At 37.8% G+C, this 22,952-nt stretch overlaps 1 protein-coding gene across 1 annotated transcript; it reads left to right on the top strand.

Moving 5' to 3' along the window:
* The first annotated feature begins 310 nt into the window (after positions 1-310).
* ghrhrl (growth hormone releasing hormone receptor, like) lies at positions 311-21,147 on the top strand. The gene is made up of 13 exons (XM_074668338.1): positions 311-449; positions 9,978-10,083; positions 10,625-10,732; positions 12,014-12,105; positions 13,094-13,197; positions 14,215-14,347; positions 14,530-14,683; positions 15,551-15,611; positions 16,881-16,950; positions 17,270-17,361; positions 18,177-18,306; positions 19,619-19,660; positions 20,374-21,147. Exons 1-13 carry the CDS (start codon positions 396-398, stop codon positions 20,473-20,475), a joined length of 1,248 nt encoding a protein of 415 aa, XP_074524439.1. The 5' UTR covers positions 311-395; the 3' UTR covers positions 20,476-21,147.
* The last annotated feature ends 1,805 nt before the right edge of the window (positions 21,148-22,952 follow it).

Raw genomic sequence — 22,952 nt, 5'->3', positions numbered from 1 at the left:
CAGTTGAGAGGTTACAGTCAAAGTATGCTCGCTTAACACGGACCTTACTTCTGCCTTCAAAATAAAATAAAGACATTACGATTTACAACCGTGCTAAGGATAGGTAGCTAAATTTTGACACCTACGTAATCTTTTTGGTGAGGTAAGTCAAAAATCATGGGCAGTGCATTGACGTTATACCTTAATTCAAAACAACGACTTTCTAACTGTGGTGTGTTGTTTTATTCTGAAAATATCTACCGGATATTTTGTGCTTTCATTAAATGTCGCTTGATAGGTGTTGTATTTCCACCTGAGAGGAGAGAAAGGGAGAGACTCAGCTCCCCGTCCTGTGGTGGCAGAGTCTCAGTAAACACAAGTGAGGACTGAGCGGAGGAAACTGGAGAGACGACGACATGACCTGTCTGCACGTCAGAGGCTTTTTACTCACGCTGTCCCTGGCTGCGACGGTAAGCAACTCTCACATCATGTGTAAAAGTAGAAAAAGGAAAATTGATGAAAATTCATTTGCAGTGAAGGAAAACTTTGTCTTTACACGACTTTCACCAGGCAATTGAAAAAGAAAAGAAAAACAGACATTGGGATCACTCTCGGTTAACGGTTAACGGTTAACGGTTTACATTAGACCCACAAAATCAATCGTAAGCAAAAGACGTTGAACAAAACTATTCATTTGACATATTAATGACGCATTCAGTTTAGAAATATGGAACCCGAAATACGCATTCTTTTTTGAGGCCAAGTTTTTATTTTTATTTTTAATTTATTTTTTTTTTTCATTTATTTTTGTCGGACGTAAATAAATAAATAAATAAATGAATAAAAACATGTCAAGGTTTTAACGGTAAAAAATGTGATTGGGACCCCTGTCTTTTTTTTCTTTTTTTTTTTTCTTATAAAGACAAATCTCTGAGTGCCATATACAATTTTGTAATAGTGTGCTTTGACAAGTAAATCTAATATATGAGCATGCTTTCTGGAGTATGCATTCTGTGTATGCCATCTATAAAAATATCATGGGAAACACCTTTTTGGGAGTCTGCATATTTGTGCGTTATATATGATGTATCTTATGTAGTTAAATGTTTTTTCCCCCATTAGACCACCTCTCAAAACCAAACACACAAATTGAAATTAGGGATGTAAGTGTGACTGTCTTTTGTTGATTGATGACACAACTCTATTTACTGTCAGCAGTGTTTGTTCAATTTGTCTCGGCCATTCAACTGTGATGAAACAGGAGGCACAACAAACCATGCACATGCATGCACATTCACACACTGCCACTTACAACAGCTCTCACCTCGCTTATTTCCATAATGGAATATAAATATGAGAAGCACACAAACAGGTGGCGTGATGATCAGCGTGACAGAGGGAGAATGGGAGACACTCTTCACTGTGCCCCTCTTCATTCTCTTCTTTTTTACTGCTGAGAACTGCTGAGAATTAAAATGAACTCTGGGGTCCACACACACACACACACACACACACACACACACACACACACACACACACACACACACACACGCACACACATGCACACACACACACATGCACACACATGCACACACATACACACACAGAATTAAAAAGTGATCTAATAGTACGTGACTGTTCTCTTTAAATGGCTGGATCCCATTTAACAATAATCAGGTCATCTTTTTGGAAGCATGGCAAAAAAAGAGAAAAGTATAAATGTCCACACAAACAGTTAAGGTCAAAATGATAGCCCCGCTGTGAAATTTTAAGTTTTCGTGAAAAAAAAATTCACAAGTACCATTAAACAGATCAGTGAATTTTTAACACAGTTTTTACAAACTTTTTCATTTTATTTTGGAGGCTTACATTATTTAACTTTGCACTTTTGAGACACAAAATATTTTCACATAAATTAAAAAGACTGTCAGTATCTAAAATAATTAGCTCAAAGCTATCCAACTACCAAAACACAATCTAAAGCCAAACCAGGAATGGTAGAGTCAGAGAAGACAGTCAGCAGAGCCCTGCAGAGATTAGACAGTGAGGATGCAGGCCGAAAAATTATTATTATTATTATTATTATTATTATTTTTTGATCAAATTTTTATTTAATTTTTTTCCCTGTAAATAGGTACAATAATAAAGATATAATTGTATCATTTTAAAGTTCAATAAGAATATATGTAATATTCATGATAGCTAAATAAATAAATAAGTAGATAAATAAATGAATAAATAAATAAAAGAAATTGATCATTCAGAGTAAAAGAACAAAGGAAGGAAGGAAAGAAAGAAAAAAAAAACAAAAAAAAGCACAAATAAATAAATAAAAAGAACCAAACCAGAATAACCAAAACAAAAAAAGGAGAAGACGAGAGGTGACCACAGCCCCAACTAAACCCCACCCATTTCCTGGAACCAGAACACCAAACTCCGGTAGCAAATTACATCTGAAGTCCTTAGAGATTAGTTAAGAGTGAGTACAAAGTCTTCATAACAGAGTCTTTGGCTCCGTGGATTCTCGCTATAGATAACTCCAAGCACACAATCTCCAAATACATCAAGACCCATACTTGGAAAGCGAGTGCTGGGGTTTCCATCTTGTGGCAGCTAGCTTTTTTCCCGCTCTTCTTTTGACCAGGGACAAGCTGAATAGATCATTCAAAATAAGTACAGCAGGCAAACAAGGCAAAGTAATCTTAAACAGCTTGCAGAGGTTGAAGGAACCATCGTCCAGAACTCAGAGACTGGGGCACACTCCCAGAACATGTGAGAAAAACCACCAGTTGCTCGGGAGGAACAAAGAGTACAATTAGGATCATTAATAATCTTCATTAAATGAAGCTTCCTAGAAGTTAGATATGCTCAGTGTATAAAGTTGTAATGTAGTTGCAGGTGAACAAGGTTTCTGGAAAATAGTCTCACATCAGCTTTATCCCACTCAATTGTAGGAATTAGGTCAGGAATATCTTTCCTCTACAACATGTCTAATGTCAGGGGGGTGTAAGAGTGCTGCAACATGAACCTGTAGAGTTTAAAGAAAAAGCCACTAGTGCTATTACCAGACTGAAAAAGTTTATGGAGTGGAAAAACTGATCTTCCACAGAAGAGACACCTTCAAGCCAGACTGAAGTATGCTGAGGACAATCTGTAGAAAGATCCCATATAATGAATGTGTGTTTTTTTGGCAGGTGAGACCAAGTAGAACTTTTTGGCCATAGAGATGTTGCTGATGTTTAGAGAAAGGACCCAACGAACGCACAGTTAAACCCGGTGATGAGTGTATCATACTGTGGGGTTGCTTCAGTCACTGGAATGGACGGTCTCATCAAGGTTTAAGGAATCATGAAGCAGCTGACTCTTAGTGAAGAACTACCTCCAGAAAACCAAAGTGAACATTATTTACTGGCCTGCACTAAGCCCTGACCTGAATCCCATGAAAAAATCTGTGGGCTGAACTGAATGGGCCAATACCAGAAGACCATCAAATCAAAGCTTGTAAGACTTGAGAAATGAACTCCTCGGGAGATGCGTCACAGACTTGTTCATAACTATAAAAAACATCTGTATGCTGCTATCCAGTAAAAAGGAGACACAACTAACAATTAGCATCAGAGGAGGCTAATGATTTTGGCACACACATCTCGAAATTGAAAATAAGTTTGTTGATTTCTATAACAGTACGTGAGAAATGTGTGAAAAATGCATGAAAAGGCATGAAATGTCATAGGGGGACTTATAATTTTGACCTCAACTGTATGAATAAGTCTGATGTTATCAGTCTGATTTATAGCCAACATGATTTATAAATGTACAGTTTCTTGCAGTTTTACATTTTAATTTTACAAACTTGATCAATACCACTTTCGTGCTTCATGCACCAAAAGAAAGAAAGTAACACTAAGCTTCACCCTACTTGCAGACTTAGTGAGCTTCAAACAGACCCAAGGAAAAGATTTGCCTCTTAAATATTTATGCAAGGCTTCATTAGGTGGCGGCTGGTTCCATCCCAACTTTTGGCAGAAAGATATGAGACTGTTTTCAATCTTTACCCTCAGTGAGAAAGGGAATACATTCATTCCCCTCATGATCCTTATCTTACATAATTCATAAAACCTCTGGACTTCAGAGACTGTCAGTACATGTGCTCCCTGACTGACTGACTGAATATGTTTTATATTTTGTACTGTGCATCACAAGCCTAAAAGTGCCCCTCATTTGCTGTTGGAAATAGAAGGCAACATCTGCAAAGTGAGCCCAATCCAATGGCCCCCTTTTTTGGGGTAGTTAGTGGATAATGGGCTTCACCTCTCAGAGAACATTTTTACATCAGACTGCGCACTAACTCAGCAGTGGGAGGAGGTTTTTAGCTTTTTTAATCCCACGGCTCACATTTTCCAGACTTACCTTATGTGGCTCCCCTGGTTCTTCCGTGGCTGTTTTCTGTCTCTTAGATGCTGCAGTTTTTCTTTCATTCAGGGGCATATTTAGGAAGATGGCCATGGATGGCATGGCCCCCTTAAAATCCCATTGGCCAGCCCTGGTACCACCCTACAGTCCTTAAACTGGCTATTTGCTTTGGCACTGGTGGGTGGGAAATTTATATACTTGAACTGTAATGCAACAGAGTGCTGTTAGCTTTTTTATTGCATTTGAGTCTTACATTTTTCTTTTTGTGGCTCATAAAAAATGACTCAGCATTCATCTTCTTTGAACATTCACACTAAAACACAACATGAAAAAAAATTCATAAAAGTATTATATGTGAGTTATAGTAAGTGCAGATAGAAAGAGTGCAGCTGTCACGGACCCATAAACATAAATCTGTTCTCCAGTTTGGCTAACCCTCATGAGATGCCTGAGCACGTCATTGATGACTAACGAGTCTTAACTCTTGCTTTCTACACACCACCTCCTGCTCTCAGGGCTTTGCTCACACCCATGACTGACCCACCACATCAATGTAGGATAAGTATCTCCACAGTGTGTGCAGTAATCTGATGCACAATGTGCCATCAATAAGACACTTTGATTCAGTAGCTCTTCAGGGCAGCAATGGCTGCATACATCTTCCTTCTTATATATAAATGTTTCAACAATGGCAGTGTTGAATCTATTGTGGCAACACAATCCCACTTTAGCAAAGTGCAGTATGCTGCTGGATCTTCATATATGTCACATTTGGCCTGGAATCAGTTTAACTTTAAGAAGAAAAATGAATCTGTCTCCCATGCATCCCTCACTTTTCTTTCAACAGGGTGAGCAGTAATTGCTGCGTCAATTTTCCGGTAACACCTCTCATTAAACTATTATCAATGCATTAGGAACAAAGAACAGGCTGAGGCTCCGTTATGTTGCTTTGTAACACATCTGTTTCTTACTGATGCCTCTTAGGGCTTTGAAATTGTTCATAATTCCTTCAAGAAAATAGAGGGAACTTTTTTAATGTCAAGCAACGACCAGGAAGTTAGTTTCCTGAGTATGTCCTTTGGTATACCTTTATTCTGAGATCTGAAGTGGTTTGTCATTGAACCACATTATTTGTGCCTGTGTTTTCATGGGCCTGTGTTTTGGTGTGAAAGTTCAAAATTACAATGTCGTGAAAGGTCTGAGGTGAGAGTGTTTGAAAACAGAATCAAAGTTTGGGTCCAATCCAGTTTCTTTCAAGTTTGACGTTATTTCAAATACCTTTTCAATCAATCTTTATTCAATCAATCTTTATTTGTATAACGCCAAATCATAGCAAATGTTATTTCAAGACACTTTACAAAAACATTTACAGGTTTAGACCCGTAAATGTTAATAAAATTTTATTAGCAGAAACCCAACATCAAGACAAGATAAGGAGTCTTATCTTATCTTAATCCACCATGAGCACAGGACTTTGCAGCATTTAGCAAGTTTTGATGAATTTAAGTTTAGACACACAACATTTCAGGTTTTAGCTCCCCACTTTTAGGCTTTGCTTTGGAAGGAAACCATGGAAGGATGTGGTTTGAAAAAAGAGCACCAATGTAGCCTGGCTAAATATGATGATACAGTTTTATCCTCATTAGTGTTTTCATCAGTATTTCTGTGCTTTATAGGGCAGACTGTTGGTTTCTCTTTCTTTTAATGGACTGTGGAGTCTACATACAATTTTGTTTTAAACTTCAAAAGTTCTGACTTACTCTTTGCTCAAATCCAAATCAACTCTGAGTTCGTTTGCAGGTTTGAACGCCAGCTGTTTTATAAATAATCACGAGCATGCATACGGCTCTAATTCATGAACAACATTAGGACACTGAAATTCATATCACTGCAAATCATGCTCAGCTAAGTAATTTTATATAATAGCTCCAGGTGAGCATGGACGTGTTTATTACTCATAACTAATGCTTCTGATTGGATGGCTCTGAGAAGGCTCACGAGTGCGGGAGCTGCAGTCCTCCAGAGAAAGTGTTAGCAGTCTCAGAGGAGTTTGGCTTCTGAAGCTTCTTTTTATTCAGAGATTGGTTGCGTTTGTTTTTCCCTCAGGCTTTAAGTGTTGCAGAACTGAGCCGAAAAAAGGGCAAAGGTTTATGCAGTAACAGAGATGGCTTTTTGAAGGGTGTGTTTGTGAGCTTTTGTGTTGCTCTCAGTGTTTAACTAAGTGTGCGTGTCTAAAGAGTAAATGAGATGTTTGAAAAGCTTAAGTCTATGTCTGCACAGTTCATCTCTCCTTTTAATATTCTGGTACTCACAGAGTAAATTACACATTTCGCAGCACCACAGAAATCAGAAAATGGTATCCATATAGAGACTTGAGCTTCAAAACAACAAAACAACAACAAAACAAATGCATCGCCACAACTGATGAGCTCATAATTAAAGTTTTTTAAATTAACAGGGAGCCATAGTAATTAACATTATGAATATTTCACATCATGTAAATTAATTTCACATTTTATTTGCATGAATAAAAAAGATCAACAATCAAGGAATCATTAAGAAGTATTTTACGATGAAAACACCACTGAGGTTTTTTATTTCATGTCACAGCATTGTTAAATATCTTCTCCAAACTCCACTCAAATCCTCAGTCTATTGCTGCATGCCATGCCCACTCACATGCTACCATGTCTGTTCTGTTACAAAAAAGGGGTTACAAAAAACATAATCCAGGCCAACCATTGCCATCACGAGTCATCATTACTCATGCCATTAGCTAACATTATTTTTATGTGACAAGTTTGAGCTTGCATCATTTTAAAAAATCAGGAATTGTGTCAGACATAACTTCAAAACAACAACTTTTTTTCAAGTTTACTTCTTTTTTACTGAGATCTACATTTGAATGCATGAATGGCACAGTTTTGACATTTGGAGATGGCAATGGCAGCCGGGGGAGGGTTGACTTTGTCTCTTCACTTGCAGTATGACAACATGATAAATATGTATTATGTGATGCTAACTGAGGCAGACACCAGACTGTTAAGCAGTAGTGGAGGTCTGACCCTCTGGAGGTCACACTGTCTGCCCCAACACAAGCTTTTATAAACCCCCCCACTGCCTTTTTTTTCCGAGCAACCTCTCTATATGGGTATTTAGAAGTGTTGCCAATCAATTTGGCTCTTGATCTAGACCTATGAATACTAAGCCTCTACACTCACTAGTACCAGGGCCTCCCTTTGCCTTTGAAACAGTCCTAATTCTTTGAGGCATAGATTTACAAGGTGTTGGAAACATTCCTGAGAGAGCTCACTCTACATTGACATGATAGCATCACACAGTTGCTGCAGATTTATTGGCTGCCCATTTATGATGAATCTCTCCTGTTCTGGAGCTCTACACGATTGAGATGTGGGGACTGTGGAGGTCATTGGAGTACAGTAAACTTGTGTTAAAAAAAAAAAAAAATTGTGATGATCTGAGCCTTGTGACATGGAGCGTAATCTTTCTGGAAGTATCCATCAGAAGATGGGTACACTGTGGTCATGAAAGTATGGACATGGTCAGAAACAATACTCAGGAAGGCTGTGGAGTTAAACCCTATAGAGCTCAGCGTAGTGCCGGCGCTGTGATTTGCATATTAAGTTTTGATTGTCAGTAGACTAAAGTATTTGCAGAAATCCAGTAAAAGAAAAAACATTATAACCCAGACTGCAGTTATTCACAATGCTTCACTTGCATAGCAAAATTCTGCAGACTATAGTTGGCTGTTGCTTCTGCTGATCACTTTGAATTTTTCCTTCCATGCACACTTATATATACACATGTACTTACTCTTCAAGCATACTGCTCTTTGCTAGCTCACTTTTTTTGTTATGTTATTGTAGTAACATTATGTTTATATGTCTATTTGTCTCTGTTCTATACATGGGTATGTGTCCCTGATGGCACCTCTTGTTCATGTAATGTTTGTAAATAACTGGTTTTCAAACATTTTTACTTTTTACTTAAATAAAGGTGAAATAAATAAAAAGTTGTATGCATAAAATGACACTACAGCATATAAAAATGTAAAGATATGCCCTGGTAGATCTTAAAGGGTTAAACCATGCTTCAAGACTGGACGTGTTGTGCATTCAGAGATGGTCTTCTTCATACCTTGGTCGTAACAAGTTATTTGGTTTGCTGTTGTCTGTGTACCATCTTGAACCAGTCTGTTTGTTCTCCTCTGACCTCTTGCATAAACAAGGCATTTCCACCCAGACACCTTCTGCTGCTCTCTGAATACTTTCACTGGACCATTCTCCGTAAACCAGATGGTTGTGTGTGGAAGGTCCCAGTAGATCCGCTCCCTGTGAAATACTCAGATCAGCCCATACGGCACCAACAACTGTGCCACAGTTACACACGTTGATGCTTGGTTTGATCTTCAGCAGGTTGTCTTGACCATGCATACATGTCGAAATGAACATGTGATTGGGTGATAAGATAATTGTGTTAATGAGCAGTTTAATAGGTGTAGCTTATAAAGTGGCTGGTGAGCATTTTTCATTATGTTAAGAGTGTGAATAGCTCCTGCTCTCTGCTGGTTGAAACCAGATACTGGACTTAAATTTTCTCTTGACTCAAACTGTAAAAGCTGACAAACGTGGTGCAATCTGATGAAAGTCGAATGCCTATCAAAGGCGCCGCATACGATGAGTCTCTGCCCAACACTAACAGACTTTTGATCATCTAAAATTTTTTTGGTAACACTTTACTTTAGAGGTCTGAAAATATCATCACACTTAGGTAATTATTAAAAAAAGATTTTTTCTTTTTTCTTTGAAATTAGCACATAACTTCTTTGAAATAATGTCCAAATTTATTTTCGCAAGTCACTATTGGTAGGTTACTTTTTTTTCCCAGTTTCTTTGAAATTTACTCCAAGTTGTGAGGTAAGAAGGTGATGATTAGCAACTAATATATTTGAAATTAAATCACAACCCACCACAAAATGTTTTTAGTAGTATCCCAACGTTTCTGCTGATTCCAGAGAAGCAGGTGATAAATAGCTGCGAAGTTCTTGAATACAGAAGTTAGGTTCATTGTTTCCTCTGATAATTACCTTTGAAATGTTAAGTCAATAATTCAATTTCCCAATAAGCAGTTGATAGTTAGGTCTTTGTTATTTAATTTTAACAAGTTCTTTAGTACCCAGTTTCTTGATATGCATAATTGAGATTACATGCAAAATGATAAACCTTTATGATACGGCCTATAATATTTTACAAGATACAACTGAAGGCTCCAGATGTGATATTCACCAAGAGTGGGGTTGTAAATTGGCGAGTAAAGGCGCACTGCAAAACAGAATCTGCCCAGAAGTTATGTGCTATTTTTTACCAAATTCTCATGAAATTTCAGGGGTAATTTCAAAGAAATAAGAAAAAACTTTTTTAATTATTACCTAAGTGCAATGAAATTTGCAGACCTCTAAAGTAAAGTGTTACCTTTTTTTTCTTAATGTCATTTCTCTTTTTTATCGCCTTCAATGTCCCCATGGCTAAACAGCATCCACTCCTTCCTGTCTTTCTAACTTCTAGGCTTTGCCGAGTTTGCATCCTGAGTGTGAGTTCATATTTCAGCTGGAAAGAGAAGAGCAGCACTGCCTCCAGTACATCGCAGAGCAGGGAAACATGAGCATGGAAGGTGTGTTTCTGTCCAATTACTCCGCAGTTGTAGCTCGTTCAGAACGAAGCTTGGCTGTACTTGTGTTAAGAGGTAAAGGGACACTGTTTGAAATTAAAAGCCTGAATTGCAAAATGTTTCATGAAGAACTGTGATAACTGGAGCACATTATTTTTGGTCTCACTGGTAGAATACATACACCATGCCTGATTTATCACTCTTTAGGTTTATAATGGAAACCATCAGAGATAGTTATTTAAGGATCCAGATTTCTAATACAACTATGGTTTTCTCTTGAAGATGCACAGTGTTTTCCGGATTGAAACACAAGGTTTAGGTTATGGCTTGAGAAATGCTGTTAAATGTATTTCATATATTTCATTCATGATACACCTCATTTACCTCTCCTCTATCTGCAGGAGCGTATAAGTATTCTAACTGTGTGGTTTTCAAGGAGTGGTGTGTGCTCATTCATGTGTATAAAAATGACAATAAGTGTTCTGAAAAACAAAAACCTGCAGTTTAAAACCCTGCTTTCATCTTCTTAATCCCCTCCAACAAGGTTGTCAACCATTTTGGGATGCAGTTGTGTGCTGGCCTCGTGCAGCTATTGGGGAGACAGTCCAAAAAGCTTGTCCTGCGGTCTTCTCCCTCTTCAAAAACAACACAGGTGAATGAAGAATGACATGGTTAAACAATGATCTAACAGGCTAAGACAGTGATGGTGGATGTCCATCTATGGACTGAAAAAATGAGCATGTGTTTGTAAGCACAACAGCCTAGCAAAGCTCAAAAGTCTTCAATGAAACCAGCCAGACTGTATAGTAGAAGCTAAGTGTTGTTAGTGGTTAATTGTTAAATCTGTGCTCAAGTCAGAAGGGTTTAAAGTCACTGGCACCGTCAGAGGATGTCATGGGGGTAATCCCTCCCGCATCGTTGACCACCTTGGCTCTGATAGGTTGTTACTTCATTAATCAAATCTCTAACTTCAAAATTTCTCTGTCAGCAAAAACAGTATAACATGGTGCTGCACTTACCCTGCACACTGCCAGCCTGCTGCCCTAGAGACAGCATGCAGTCAACCCACTGCAATATCATCTGCTTTCCCATCTCGCGAAAAACAACTTTGCCACTATCCCAGTGGCTTACCCACTCACTCTTTAATCCATCAGGGACCTCATATTGGTTGACTTTAGCCTTGAAATGAATATAGCCGCAACTGGAGCAAGGGCATGAATAAGAACAGCAGGTAGAGTAAATTGTATAAGACAACTGTTGGCATCTAATGTTTCTACGCTTTAGTAGAATGTTCCCTGAAAATGTTTTCTTTGCAATCACTGTACCTCTCAAAACATAAGATACTGCAACACAACTGAAATCTAACACTTTCTGATTTTAAGTTGCTCATATCATATCATATCATATCATATCATATCATATCATATCATATCATATCATATCATATCATATCATATCATATCATATCATATCATATCATATCATATCATGTCATATCATATGTTATATCATATCACATCACATCATATCATATCATATCATATCATATCATATCATATATCATATCATATCACATCATATCATATAACATTATATTATTTTATCATATATCATATCACATCATATAATATAATATTATATAATTTCATCATATATCATATCATATCATATCATATCATAATCTAAGAGTAATGTGTTATCATACTTGTCTTTGCTGATTAGTGTCTGGATCAGAGCTGAACTGAAGATTAAAATATTAAAAAGATGTTAGACTTAATCCTGAAAACAGTTTAGAATTCTGAACCAAACAAAAGAGAAAAGCCACCACAAAACCACAAATATCAACCTTGTTGACACTTTACACTTTTTTTTTCTTTATAAGCCTGAGATTCTGACGCAGATCAAATTCTTACCCCCCTCTCCCCTGCTTTAGGTCTTGTGAGTCGTAACTGCACCATAGACGGTTGGTCCAGACCATTTCTGCCACACCACATCGCCTGCAGTGTGGATGCTGACATCCCCGAGGTGAGTGTCCCTCCAATAACAATCTGTTTGACTCAAATCAGTCTGGCCAACAGACGGCACACTGTTGGTAACAAAATCATTGTGTTTGAGCTGCTGCATAGTGTTCAGCACTGTTACTAAATCTATAACCTGCCTTTAAAACAGTGAACCTCCAAATCCTTATGCAGTGTTTCCCCTACCACTAGATTTAATTTAAGGCAGGGGGTTAAGGTTGTTTCTTTCATAGATCAGGTCCATACCTTGTTTTTTCATCAGACTAAATAGCCTTATCGTATTTACTCCTTTACTTATTTAATGTCATTTCTGTCCCTACATTGTCGAGGGTTCACATTTTTCTCCTGGTGCATGGCACAGTTCTTCCCTGACACGTTCACAGGCACACAAACATGTGCCCACACTCAGATGAGCATACTCTTTGTCGGCTCTCTGTCTGCCCAGAAAATCACCACAAGAAATGCTGAAAAAAACTCTCACAGCCCCTTCTCTGTGAAGATACAACTTTTGTTTTCCTGCACCTATTTGGGGCCTAGCAGTATAGTTCACATGCCCCATGGCTGAAGCCAGGGTAAGAATCCTACCTGCGACCTGTTTGCCACATGCTTGCCCCCAACCCACGCCACCCCAGAGTCTCCAAGAATAACAACCAACTCCCTGATATCTTTTGCATCTTTTGTAATGAAGAACAGTATTTTTCTTCTATTCTTGTCCAGGCCATCTCAGAAATACTAAAGAAATACTTGTTTCTTCTCCCAAGTTTCTTTTATGTATCATTCGTTGTCTGGTTTGGACTAGAGTTTGACATTATAAAGTTTTAAAATAATCTTACTCCATGAATCAGATTTGGTGGGTGAGATAATGTTTTTCACATTTCCTGTCTCCTCTTTTTCTTGTACTGAAATGTTTTTTTTGTTTTTTGTTTCAAAGCAGATATCTGACTTGTAGATGAGTGTAATATCTTTCTAAATGTTTTTTGTTATCTTCCTTCCAGATGGAGCAGTCTTACTTTGCCACTGTGAAGCTGATTTACACTGTGGGTTACAGCATCTCTCTAATGGTGCTGACTGTAGCGGTATTAATCCTGCTGCTCTTCAGGTGTGTAACAGAAGACAGCAAAAGAGAGAAGTTGCAAAAAATGATGGTAAACTCAGGGAAAAAACAGGAGCTCTATTGTTTTTTTTTATTATTTAAACAGGGGGTATTAAGCTTTCTCATATTCTAAGCATGTATTTAAGTGAAAAGTATCAATGTCCATTCACAATGTGCATAACAACCAGCAGAACACAGCAGCCTCCCAGAGCAAGACCCAGTTGGAAATACAACAGCAGAAATCCAACAATGAGTACCTAAAATGGAGTACTGGACAGCACCAGGGCCTGACATGGTTAAACTCCCCAACCATAAATTTTTTCGTCAATGTGATTTTGGTTTCTGTCTGAGCTCTTAGCTCTGCTTCAAGTGTGATAGTTCTTCTACAGCAAGACCTGGAGTAATTTATTAGAGGAACAGTTTGACATTTAGGGTAATAGCTTCAGTTTTTTTGAAAATTGAAAGTTGAAAATTTCATTTTATGCTTGTTAATCTTTTCATGTAGCCCTTCTTGAAGGGCAAAAATGGTCATATTCAAAGACAAAAATCAAGAAACCAAAAATATAAAATGAAAGTTGTTGAGTTTCAGCTCTGACGGCACATTGCACACTCCTCTATCCCAGTTTTTCATGGACCTGCCAGGCCTTATTGTATACTCACCAAATGTCTGACACAGCTTCAAAGGGTCTTTAACAAGTTATGTTGGTAGAATCAAGATTTCTAACAGTAAATGGTCTGTTTTCTTTTCTTTACCACAGTTTACGGTTTCACAAGTCCTCTTTGTGTTGTCGAGATGTGCCTTGGGCAAAATAGTAGAGAAGGATTGTGTTATTTTTTAATATGCATTCTAAACCCTTGAAACCCCTGAATTGTGATTATTTCCAAGGTGTGAGAGTTTCTGGGAGCAACTCTTACTGATGTTGATTCTTCTTTAACCACCATCATATTTTTTTGCCATCAACATTTCAAACAAGCATTTGAAGATATTTTCTAAATAACTTATTTAACCTGACTTTTCAACAGGAGGCTGCGTTGTGCCAGGAACTGCATTCACATTCAGCTCTTCATCACGTTTATCCTGAAAGCCGTGGCTGTATTCATAAAGGACGCAACTCTCTTCTCAAATGACGACACTAACCACTGCACCCTCTCCACAGTAGGTGAAACAATATCAAGCTGAGGTGGTGGGTTTTATTATCGAATTCCCTTTGGCAGTTTTCCCTGCACACGTTTATGCATCTCTCTCGTCACATACTGCTTGTAGGTCTTCTTTCTCATACTGAGCCCTCCTTAAAATTCTTTTTGTGTCCACCTTTGCTTCATTTCCTCTCTGTCTAGTTTGCCTGCAAGGCATCTGTGGTCTTCTGTCACTACTGTGTAATGGCTAACTTTTTCTGGCTCCTGGTGGAGGCGCTCTACCTCAATTCTCTGCTGCTTTCATCCTTCTATCACAGCCGTCGATGCCTGTGGGGCTTCAGCCTGCTGGGATGGGGTGAGACATGTTAGCATGTTGGCATGTAGCTTAACTGACTCTTGTTTTTCTAAGACGCTACAGTTTTATGCTAATATAGGATACACTGTATGGAAAAAACAGTTTTGGAAATCTGTGTCAAAACATTTGACTAATGAACTGTGAGGATGAGCAGTAACAAAGTATTGATATTGCAGGCATCACTTTAAATTAATTGTAGCTCAAGGTGAGTTTCAGGGCCAAACAAGAGAAAATGAACTAATCTAATGAAAGTAAAAGCGGTGACAGCCTAAAAGCAGCAAGAATAAAAGTAATGAATACAAATTGTTTGGAAAGTTTGAGTGCATCTGAATCCACGTCTGTTTTGGCAAAGTTTCTTTTGTCTGAGTGATGCAGAGTGAATTTCAGCTTTTTTGATCTTAGAAAATAGACGTTTTTAATCAATAGCCCCATAATTTGACTCTTTAGAGGCTGTTATTCTTTATGGCGTGCACCATGACCCACAATGTGTGAGTTGCAGTTTCCAGTCTATTAATGTAGCACTTCAAATTAGAAACTATGTGACTTCTATTGTAGGTATGAAACTTGTTTTCATGATTGATGTTCCCACTTTAGTTTCTTAAATTCTCCAAGAGTACAGCACACTGACTTAGATTGAACTTAAAATTGAACCCACAGTACCACTACCATCATCTCGTTGTTGTTCCACAGTCAAGCATCTTACAATTCTACTTTTTGCTTTGTTACAAAAACTGTGCCAAAATTTTCATGTCACACCTTCGTAAACATCACATCGATCTATAGGTGCTATTATATGTAAGACATGAGGCCTTAGATATTCGGGAAACAATGCAACAAACTGGTTTTGGCTTTTCTGTGTATCCAAAGGTGTACCTGCTCTCTTCATCATCCTGTGGATTGGGTCCAGGATTTACTTTGAAGACACAGAGTTTGTATAAACTTCTGTCTCCACCTTGTTGTGTTCTTTGTGATGTTAAGTGTTTTTGTTTGGGCCTTTTAGTGCCTGTGTGTGGCTGGGAACAATGTTAAAATGTATGGGAACAGGGGGACTTGTCGTTGTGGCCTTTATTTCTCTGCATTTAACCAAATTACTATTATACTATTACACTATACTATATACTATTATGATAAAGACTGCAATAGTCAGAGCCTATGATGTACAGTGATGTAGGTTTCTGATAAAGGGACACAACATGAACACTGTATACTTTCCTAAAGTACAAAAGCCTAAAATTTGGCTCAACTTTGTACATTACTTTGGTGCCAGATCAGAGTGTATTTTTACCTCCACCAAGGAGGTTATGTTTTTGGAGGAGTTTGTTTGTCTGTTTGTCTGTGAACAACATAACTCAGGAAATGGGATAAGGAAGAACTGATTAAATTTTGGTGCCGATCCGGATCGCTGTCTGGATCCGAATTTTTTTCCGAAGGATTTTGTATCAGATAGGGCCGTTTTCCCCATGTATAACTCCATATGTGTGTCTTGCAAAAGAATACAAGACAGGTCACCATCATTTCTGACAGATGTAAAAGTACGATCCAGATCCTGCCAATATTCTGGATACTAAGATCCAGAATATGAAATATGTACTGGGTCATCATAACTTTCAACACTGTCAGGTAACAAATTATCATACAAACCTGCAACTAACACCAAATTGTAACAGACAGTCTGCTGAAAGGGAGTATAACATTAAAGTAGGACTCAAGTGTTGGTGACAATCACAATATGCTTGGTGGAGGTCTGCGCTCTCTCAGTGTTTTTCTAGTTTATCAATGCTTCTGTCATGGCTGTGTGTGTGCTTGTGTGTCCCCTCTCTCCCCTGCCCATTTTCTAGGTGGGGCTGAGGGTCATCAACAGGGGTCACCTGGTCACAGCCTAAAAAGCTCACTGCTGTTTGCAGCAGACAGAGGCCTTTGAGTTGGGGACTACTGCCCTGCTGCCTCTCTGGAGGGTTTCTTGTTGTGTTTCTTCATTTTGTGTTGTCTTTGTTTAATTCTTTATTTGGTGTTTAATTAATAAGTCCCACGTGGAATAGTTTAAGGTGTGTTTTAGTGTTTTACATGGCTCTTTTGTGCACTGTTGTTAGTCCCATGGGGCCACTCTTTTAGTTGGGGCATAACTGCTTCATCACTGTTGATTGCATCTAAAAGACGACCAGCTAAAATACACACTTTACAATGTCTTCCTGAACAGATGCTGGGACATCAATGAGAACTCGCCCTATTGGTGGATCATCAAGGGACCAATTGTTGTGTCGATTGCGGTAAATATAAATATGCCACTTGTATCATAACAAACAAATGATTTGTTTGTTTTATGTATCAGACTGATATCAGATTGTTGGCAGGTTCTCTGTTTATTTTTAAGCTGGAATTTATTTCCGAGATCCAAATAAGAGAAATTAAAATGATTTGTTCACTACAGAATAGAGATCCAGTAACTGACCTGGTTAATTTCACTCTTGTCTGTCCTCACTGTGGCATGACATTTAATAATCATGTTTTGATAGAGACATCTACCACAGTGCTTGTTGAGATTTTATTGAATTTTTTTTTTTTTCTTTTTTTTAATTCTATCACCAGATAAATTTCATGCTTTTCATGAACATCATCAGAATCCTGATACAGAAGCTCAATCCTCGACTGATCCAGTTCAATAATTCTTCTCAGTACAGGTAATCCTCTATCTGCAGACCCGCTGTGAGGGATTGAACCCACTACCATACAGCTTTCTCTGCCTCATTTCTGCATTTTTAACAGAGAAAGGCCTGAAGAAGAAATTTAAGAGCATTTTTTGGTTTCCGACCTGCTTTTATCATATTTGCTTTCATCTGTTCATGTTTTGAAGTTTTGCCTGTTGGCATCTACAGTTTATCAGTGACTGTTTAGCTTTACAGTCTCGTGAACACACTTTCAAAGGCCTTCTCTTCTTCTTTTTTTGATTCTTATTTACTCTTATAAGTCAACACTTTGATGTGGGGAGGATATAAGTTGTTAAAAGTGTTGTTACACCAAAGTGTGCAGCAACTTAATTCATTTGGTGTCTCTGAACCTCAAACTACTGAGTCTGGACACGTCTACTCTCCCTCTTCAAGAGGAGCTTATCAGACTTTCTAATTGAAATGGGATTACTAATTGAATGAAAGTGTTCGGAGACACATCCAGATCTTAAAAAAGACATGCCAAAGGTAGGCTAAGTGATGCTCGACTCATCTACACCAGCTGGATTAATAAGTACACGTGAGAAAAATTACCTCTGCACTCACATTTAATAACCTCACTTTGAATGCTGCACCTGCTGCAACCTTCCCCACAATAAACAAAATCTGTGTGCAGGCTAACACGTCATAAAAACATCCTCACCTGCTCGTGAGCGCATCTTCATGCAGGATGCTATCCTGGAAAGCACTCAGAAAAGACATGCGCTCAAATGACACCCTGAAGGTTGCTTCACCTTCTCAATCATGTTTTCTTTTCTTCTGTGTAACAGACGCCTAACTAAATCTACACTACTCCTCATCCCTTTGTTTGGTACTCACTACATGTTCTTCAATTTCCTGCCTGACTATTTCAACATCAACCTTCGCCTCTGCATCGAGCTCTGTATCGGATCTTTCCAGGTATTTACATGTATCACAGTTCAAGTCCTGAAAGTAAAGTAATTGACATGCAGATAAATCAGGGGATGCTGTTGGTGTATCAGTTTAAGCGCATGCCCCATGTACACAAACTTATGAACTCGTAGCAGTTGCTAGTAGCATCACACTGTGCAATAAAGTCCCAAAATGCCTTTAATGTAACTTTAAAACAAAAATATATGCTGGTTTACTCTTAAAAAATATGCTCTAACTCCAAACAAAAACAGAAACAGAAACTTTTTGGACATTTGTATTTTGTAATAAACCCCCCTCCCCGTTAAATCGACTGTTATGGCAGAGGATTCTGTCAAAACAAAGCCATACTAATTTCTGTAACACTTGACTCGAATTTCATGTTTGGGATTGAAATTCACTTTGGTTCATCTTGCTTCAGGCATTTTTGTTTTAACTTTGTTGAAAAAGGTATTCTGGATAATGAGGCTTCACTGTGAATATCTTTTCCTCATGCTAATGCTGTAAACAGTATTGACAATCTGCAGCCGTCAGAGGCTGTGCTGACACAAGTGAGCCCTGAAGTTCTGTGCTAAAGTCATCTAACATACAGCCAATGACTTTGCGTTATTTGGTATGCATAACTGTTAACATGTTCACCAGTTTACTTATACATGTGTGTAGTCATGTTAACAGTGAAATAAGACTAACAGAAATGCTGGAGGTAAATGTGTGTAGTTTAGACACAAAATTTCATGGGATTTTATCTAATTAAGTCATGTGCGTTATGTTATCAGCCAAAGGGCTTTGCCGTATTGTAAGCATTTTTTGGCATGGTGTGAACAGGGACCGTGGAGCGTCCTCATCACATGAGGCAGAAGCTTGGTTGCTTGACACTTTCTCTTAATTGTTTTTTTATACCTTTCATCCTATGAGGATCTGGATAATTAGAAAGTAATTACAGAGTAGACGAAAAAAAAGTGTATATCAAAGTGCCTTTTTACATGTTTCTGCAATAAAGTCTCTGGAAAAGTACAAGTAATTTTACCCAGAAAGTTTTTGTGTAAATATTAAATGAAGAGTAGCTGATTTTATAGACATTTCCTTTTACAAATGCACAGTCTGCAGGAGCGATTTATTGAGGTATTGCAAAGCACTCACATTATTACTTTTATTTGCCAGCTGTATGTCAAATATAATAGACTATCCACGCTGTATCCCCCACTCCTCATAACTATTAGCTCCCGTTTGTGTCTGACACAGAAACTATCTTCCCATAAACAGCCATTAAAAGATGCTGGCTCTGTCGAAATGTTAATGACTCAAACTGTCTGTCTTCCAGGGGCTTCTTGTTGCAGTTCTCTACTGCTTTCTCAATCAAGAGGTCAGTGAGAGCCATACTACTTCAAAGCGATCACTCCAACATATTGAACTCACAGATAATTTACTGCTCTCTCTTGCACAATGAACCTTTCCACCCAAACTATTTTGCCCGTGAGTGAGTGGTTTAGTTTTCATGTTTTGAAACCCAAATAATGAGCTTCTACCCATCACATAATAAGAGACCAGCTGATGTGTCAACCCTCATAATATCAATATCCATATTTGTTTATTTATTTTTTTTATTAAAGGGACAACAAAAGGTTCTTTATTTCCATGCGTAGTCCCCGGTCTTATAAGCTACCCAAAGACAGAATAAAAAAATCTTTAATTTTCAGTCAATGCGTACACACAACAAAATAACCCCTGATAAAACAACACATTCCATATATGACACTTGTTATTTTCTGAATTAGTTCTTATTATATTTAAAGCAGATATCTGAATGTTAGATTTAGCCAAGTCAGCTTTTTTCTTCGTGAACGTTGGCAGCTGGGGTTGTCTTTGTGTTGAGAGAAGCTAAGCTAACTCACTTCTATCTGTAGCCCAAGATATGAGAAGTACTAATTTCCAATCTGACCTTTCACAAAATCAACTAAGAAACATTTAAACATTTATTTGAGTATAATATAACTGAACATTTTGTTGGGATTAGAAAAGCTTGGATGATATTCTACTAAAAGACAACACTGTCTGTATTTTCTGTGTGCTTGGCAGGTCCAGAAGGAGGTGCACATGCAGTGGCTCAGGTGGCAGGAGCGGAGCTACGGTGTGGTGTCACCTGCTGCAAAGGGCAGTCAGATGGACACACCCTTCTAGAGGTTTCCCAGCAAGCAGTCAGTCGTGTCTTTAAAGTTTTCTGCTCACTGAATGTTCATGGGGGATTGTTCCTGATCCCCTTGCCCCCCTGGTGGGCTGTGCGGTACACATGATCACAGTGGTTATCGGCTTTACACCATGAAGCCTGAGTCTGTTTGTTTTCAATCCAAGCAGTCTTATCTTTGGTCCACTGGCTTTACTCCTGCCAGAATGGAGACACTGAAGTGGACTTTTTATTGGAGAAGGGATCTGAAAGGGAATTGAAAATTTTCACATGTACAACTTTTGAGCGTTAAGCTTAAGATGTAAAAGAATGAAAACAGTGTAGCCTTAACTAAAAGAATCCATCAGTTAGCGAGCAGATGGTTTCTTAAATTTGAAGTCTCATCGTTAAAAACCACTTCACACTGTGTGCTTTAAAGCCTGTTCATGTTTTGCAGTCATCTTGACCAGTGTGGAGGAAAAATTCTTCACTCCCTTTGAGTTAGTGGACAGTAACCATGTCATGGTGTTTATTCTCAATATATTGTTTCAACTCCTTCACTATATCTGCTTATGCTGATACAAATTGTACATTTTTGTGGTCTTTATATGATATAGCATGTCCAAAAAATAATAATAATTACCATCCAGTTCCATACTAAACATAATCATTTTTTTCATGTAAGTTTTTTCAACACAAACATTTTAACTTAATGTGTAAACTTATCAAAAAAAAATATTTTTTTCCTTTTTTTGGCAACTTTTTACTGTTGCTGCATTAAAGATGTTGCTGCTTTTCTTGTGTCTTTTTTGTGATGTAATAATGCTCTGTGATCATAACATGACTGATTGTTAAAGAGACATTTTTCAATCAGCTTTACTGTGGCTTTCTGCAGACTTTTCCACAAAATAGAAAAAAATATTAATAAAATCTCTAGATCAGTTACAAAGTCAAAGCCATACAATTAATTGTTTTAACACGTCTTGTACTTCCCTATCTTTGAATTGCAGCAATAATTGCAAACAGACAGAGGGGATGTAAATATTAAGACAGCATTAAAAATAAAATGCTGCTATCATCCTTTTACATTTGACATTGGATGCGTTTTATATATAATATATATAATCAGGGCTTGACATCAACACAGGCCAACCAGCCAAATGTGGGTGGATTTCGGCTGTGGCTGGTAACACCACTGGCCACTTTGGTGGGTTGAATTTTATCTCAAACATGGAGCAGAGAGACAAGCAAAAAGATGACTCTGATGATGAAAGCTCTGAGGAAATTTAATTTACCTCTCCTTCATTGTCATTCTCATAAAAAAGAAATGATTTTCTGATTACAATCGTTAATAAATATTTAAGCAGACAGTGTCTCTTGCTGAGTTTTTATCAGTTCTATTAATCCCCTTTACCATTTTATTATAAACAATAAACGACTATTTTAATTACTATGTCTTAATAGACTGCATATTTTCATATGAAAGGAGCACAATGTTACACACAACTTTATCAGAGCTGAATACCTGATTAAGGACCTGTGGATTTTAACATTGGTGTAGTCTTGTTTTGAATGTGCATAGGGGTCATTTACATTTAAAGAGGTTGTAAATCTTTTTTAAGTAAACTTTAGTATGTCGTCATCGGCTTTATTCATAATGAACATAATTATCCAACAACAAATTGTGGCCAGTGAAAATACTGAGTGGCTAGTAACTCAGGGATACCACTAGCCACAGTGGCTGGTGAGCAAAAAAAGTTGATGTCAAGCCCTGTATATAATATTTATAATTTTCTATATATACAAACACATAAATATGCATATGTATCCATTGTATCCACTAAAGAGTTGTCCATAGATATATATATATATATATATATATATATATATATATATATATATATATATATATATATATATATATTTAATCCAGCTCAGAAGCCTAAAGTATGGCTGTGCTGTACCATTTGTTTTTGTCATTAGACAGTATGTAGGGACTGCTTGAAGGTTTTTCACAATACAAATAACTTAAAGGTGTAGTCAGCGGTCTGGGAGAAAACGAGTAGAGAGAGTCAATGTATATTAGTGAGGTTTTCCAATTTTCATAAAATTACGATTTAGTTATCGTAGAAGACTTTGTTCTTTCAATCTTCAGAGTATCAAACCTGTAAGAGAAGTCACCTGCTGCCCTCATGTGGTCTTTTGGGTTGACCGAAGTATCTCTGAAGTGTTATATGATGATGAAGTTGGGTTACGCCTCATCATTTTTACTCCTGAAGTGACCTGTACTCGGCTTCTCTAGCTTCTTGACTGCTTTATGACCTCCATGTCAGGGTTCAAAGCAGGGGCATCTTGAGGCAGGTCTGACTACTGCTCCTTTTTAGCGGTGTTTTGGGAATTGAGGAATGGGAAGTGCAGCATTCCTGGACAGGATGTGGAGTCACTGCTGTAATGTAGGATACAGCCCCCCTGTCTCCATACGGACACAGAGCGG

This window comes from Halichoeres trimaculatus, unplaced genomic scaffold, assembly GCF_033239565.1.
Source record: "Halichoeres trimaculatus isolate MK-OKI-2021-1 unplaced genomic scaffold, fHalTri1.1 fHalTri1_scaffold_4, whole genome shotgun sequence".
Lineage (NCBI taxonomy): Eukaryota > Metazoa > Chordata > Actinopteri > Labriformes > Labridae > Halichoeres > Halichoeres trimaculatus.
Note: the sequence above shows the minus strand (reverse complement) of the source record. Positions and strands in the feature narration are given on the sequence as shown.

Excerpts from the sequence above, each read along its gene's own strand:
- ghrhrl (XM_074668338.1), top strand. The coding sequence starts at position 396 with ATGACCTGTCTGCACGTCAGAGGCTTTTTACTCACGCTGTCCCTGGCT. Across the intron at positions 10,733-12,013 it reads CCTCTTCAAAAACAACACAG|GTCTTGTGAGTCGTAACTGC; the intron begins GTGAATGAAGAA and ends CCCCTGCTTTAG. Across the intron at positions 18,307-19,618 it reads TCTGTATCGGATCTTTCCAG|GGGCTTCTTGTTGCAGTTCT; the intron begins GTATTTACATGT and ends TCTGTCTTCCAG.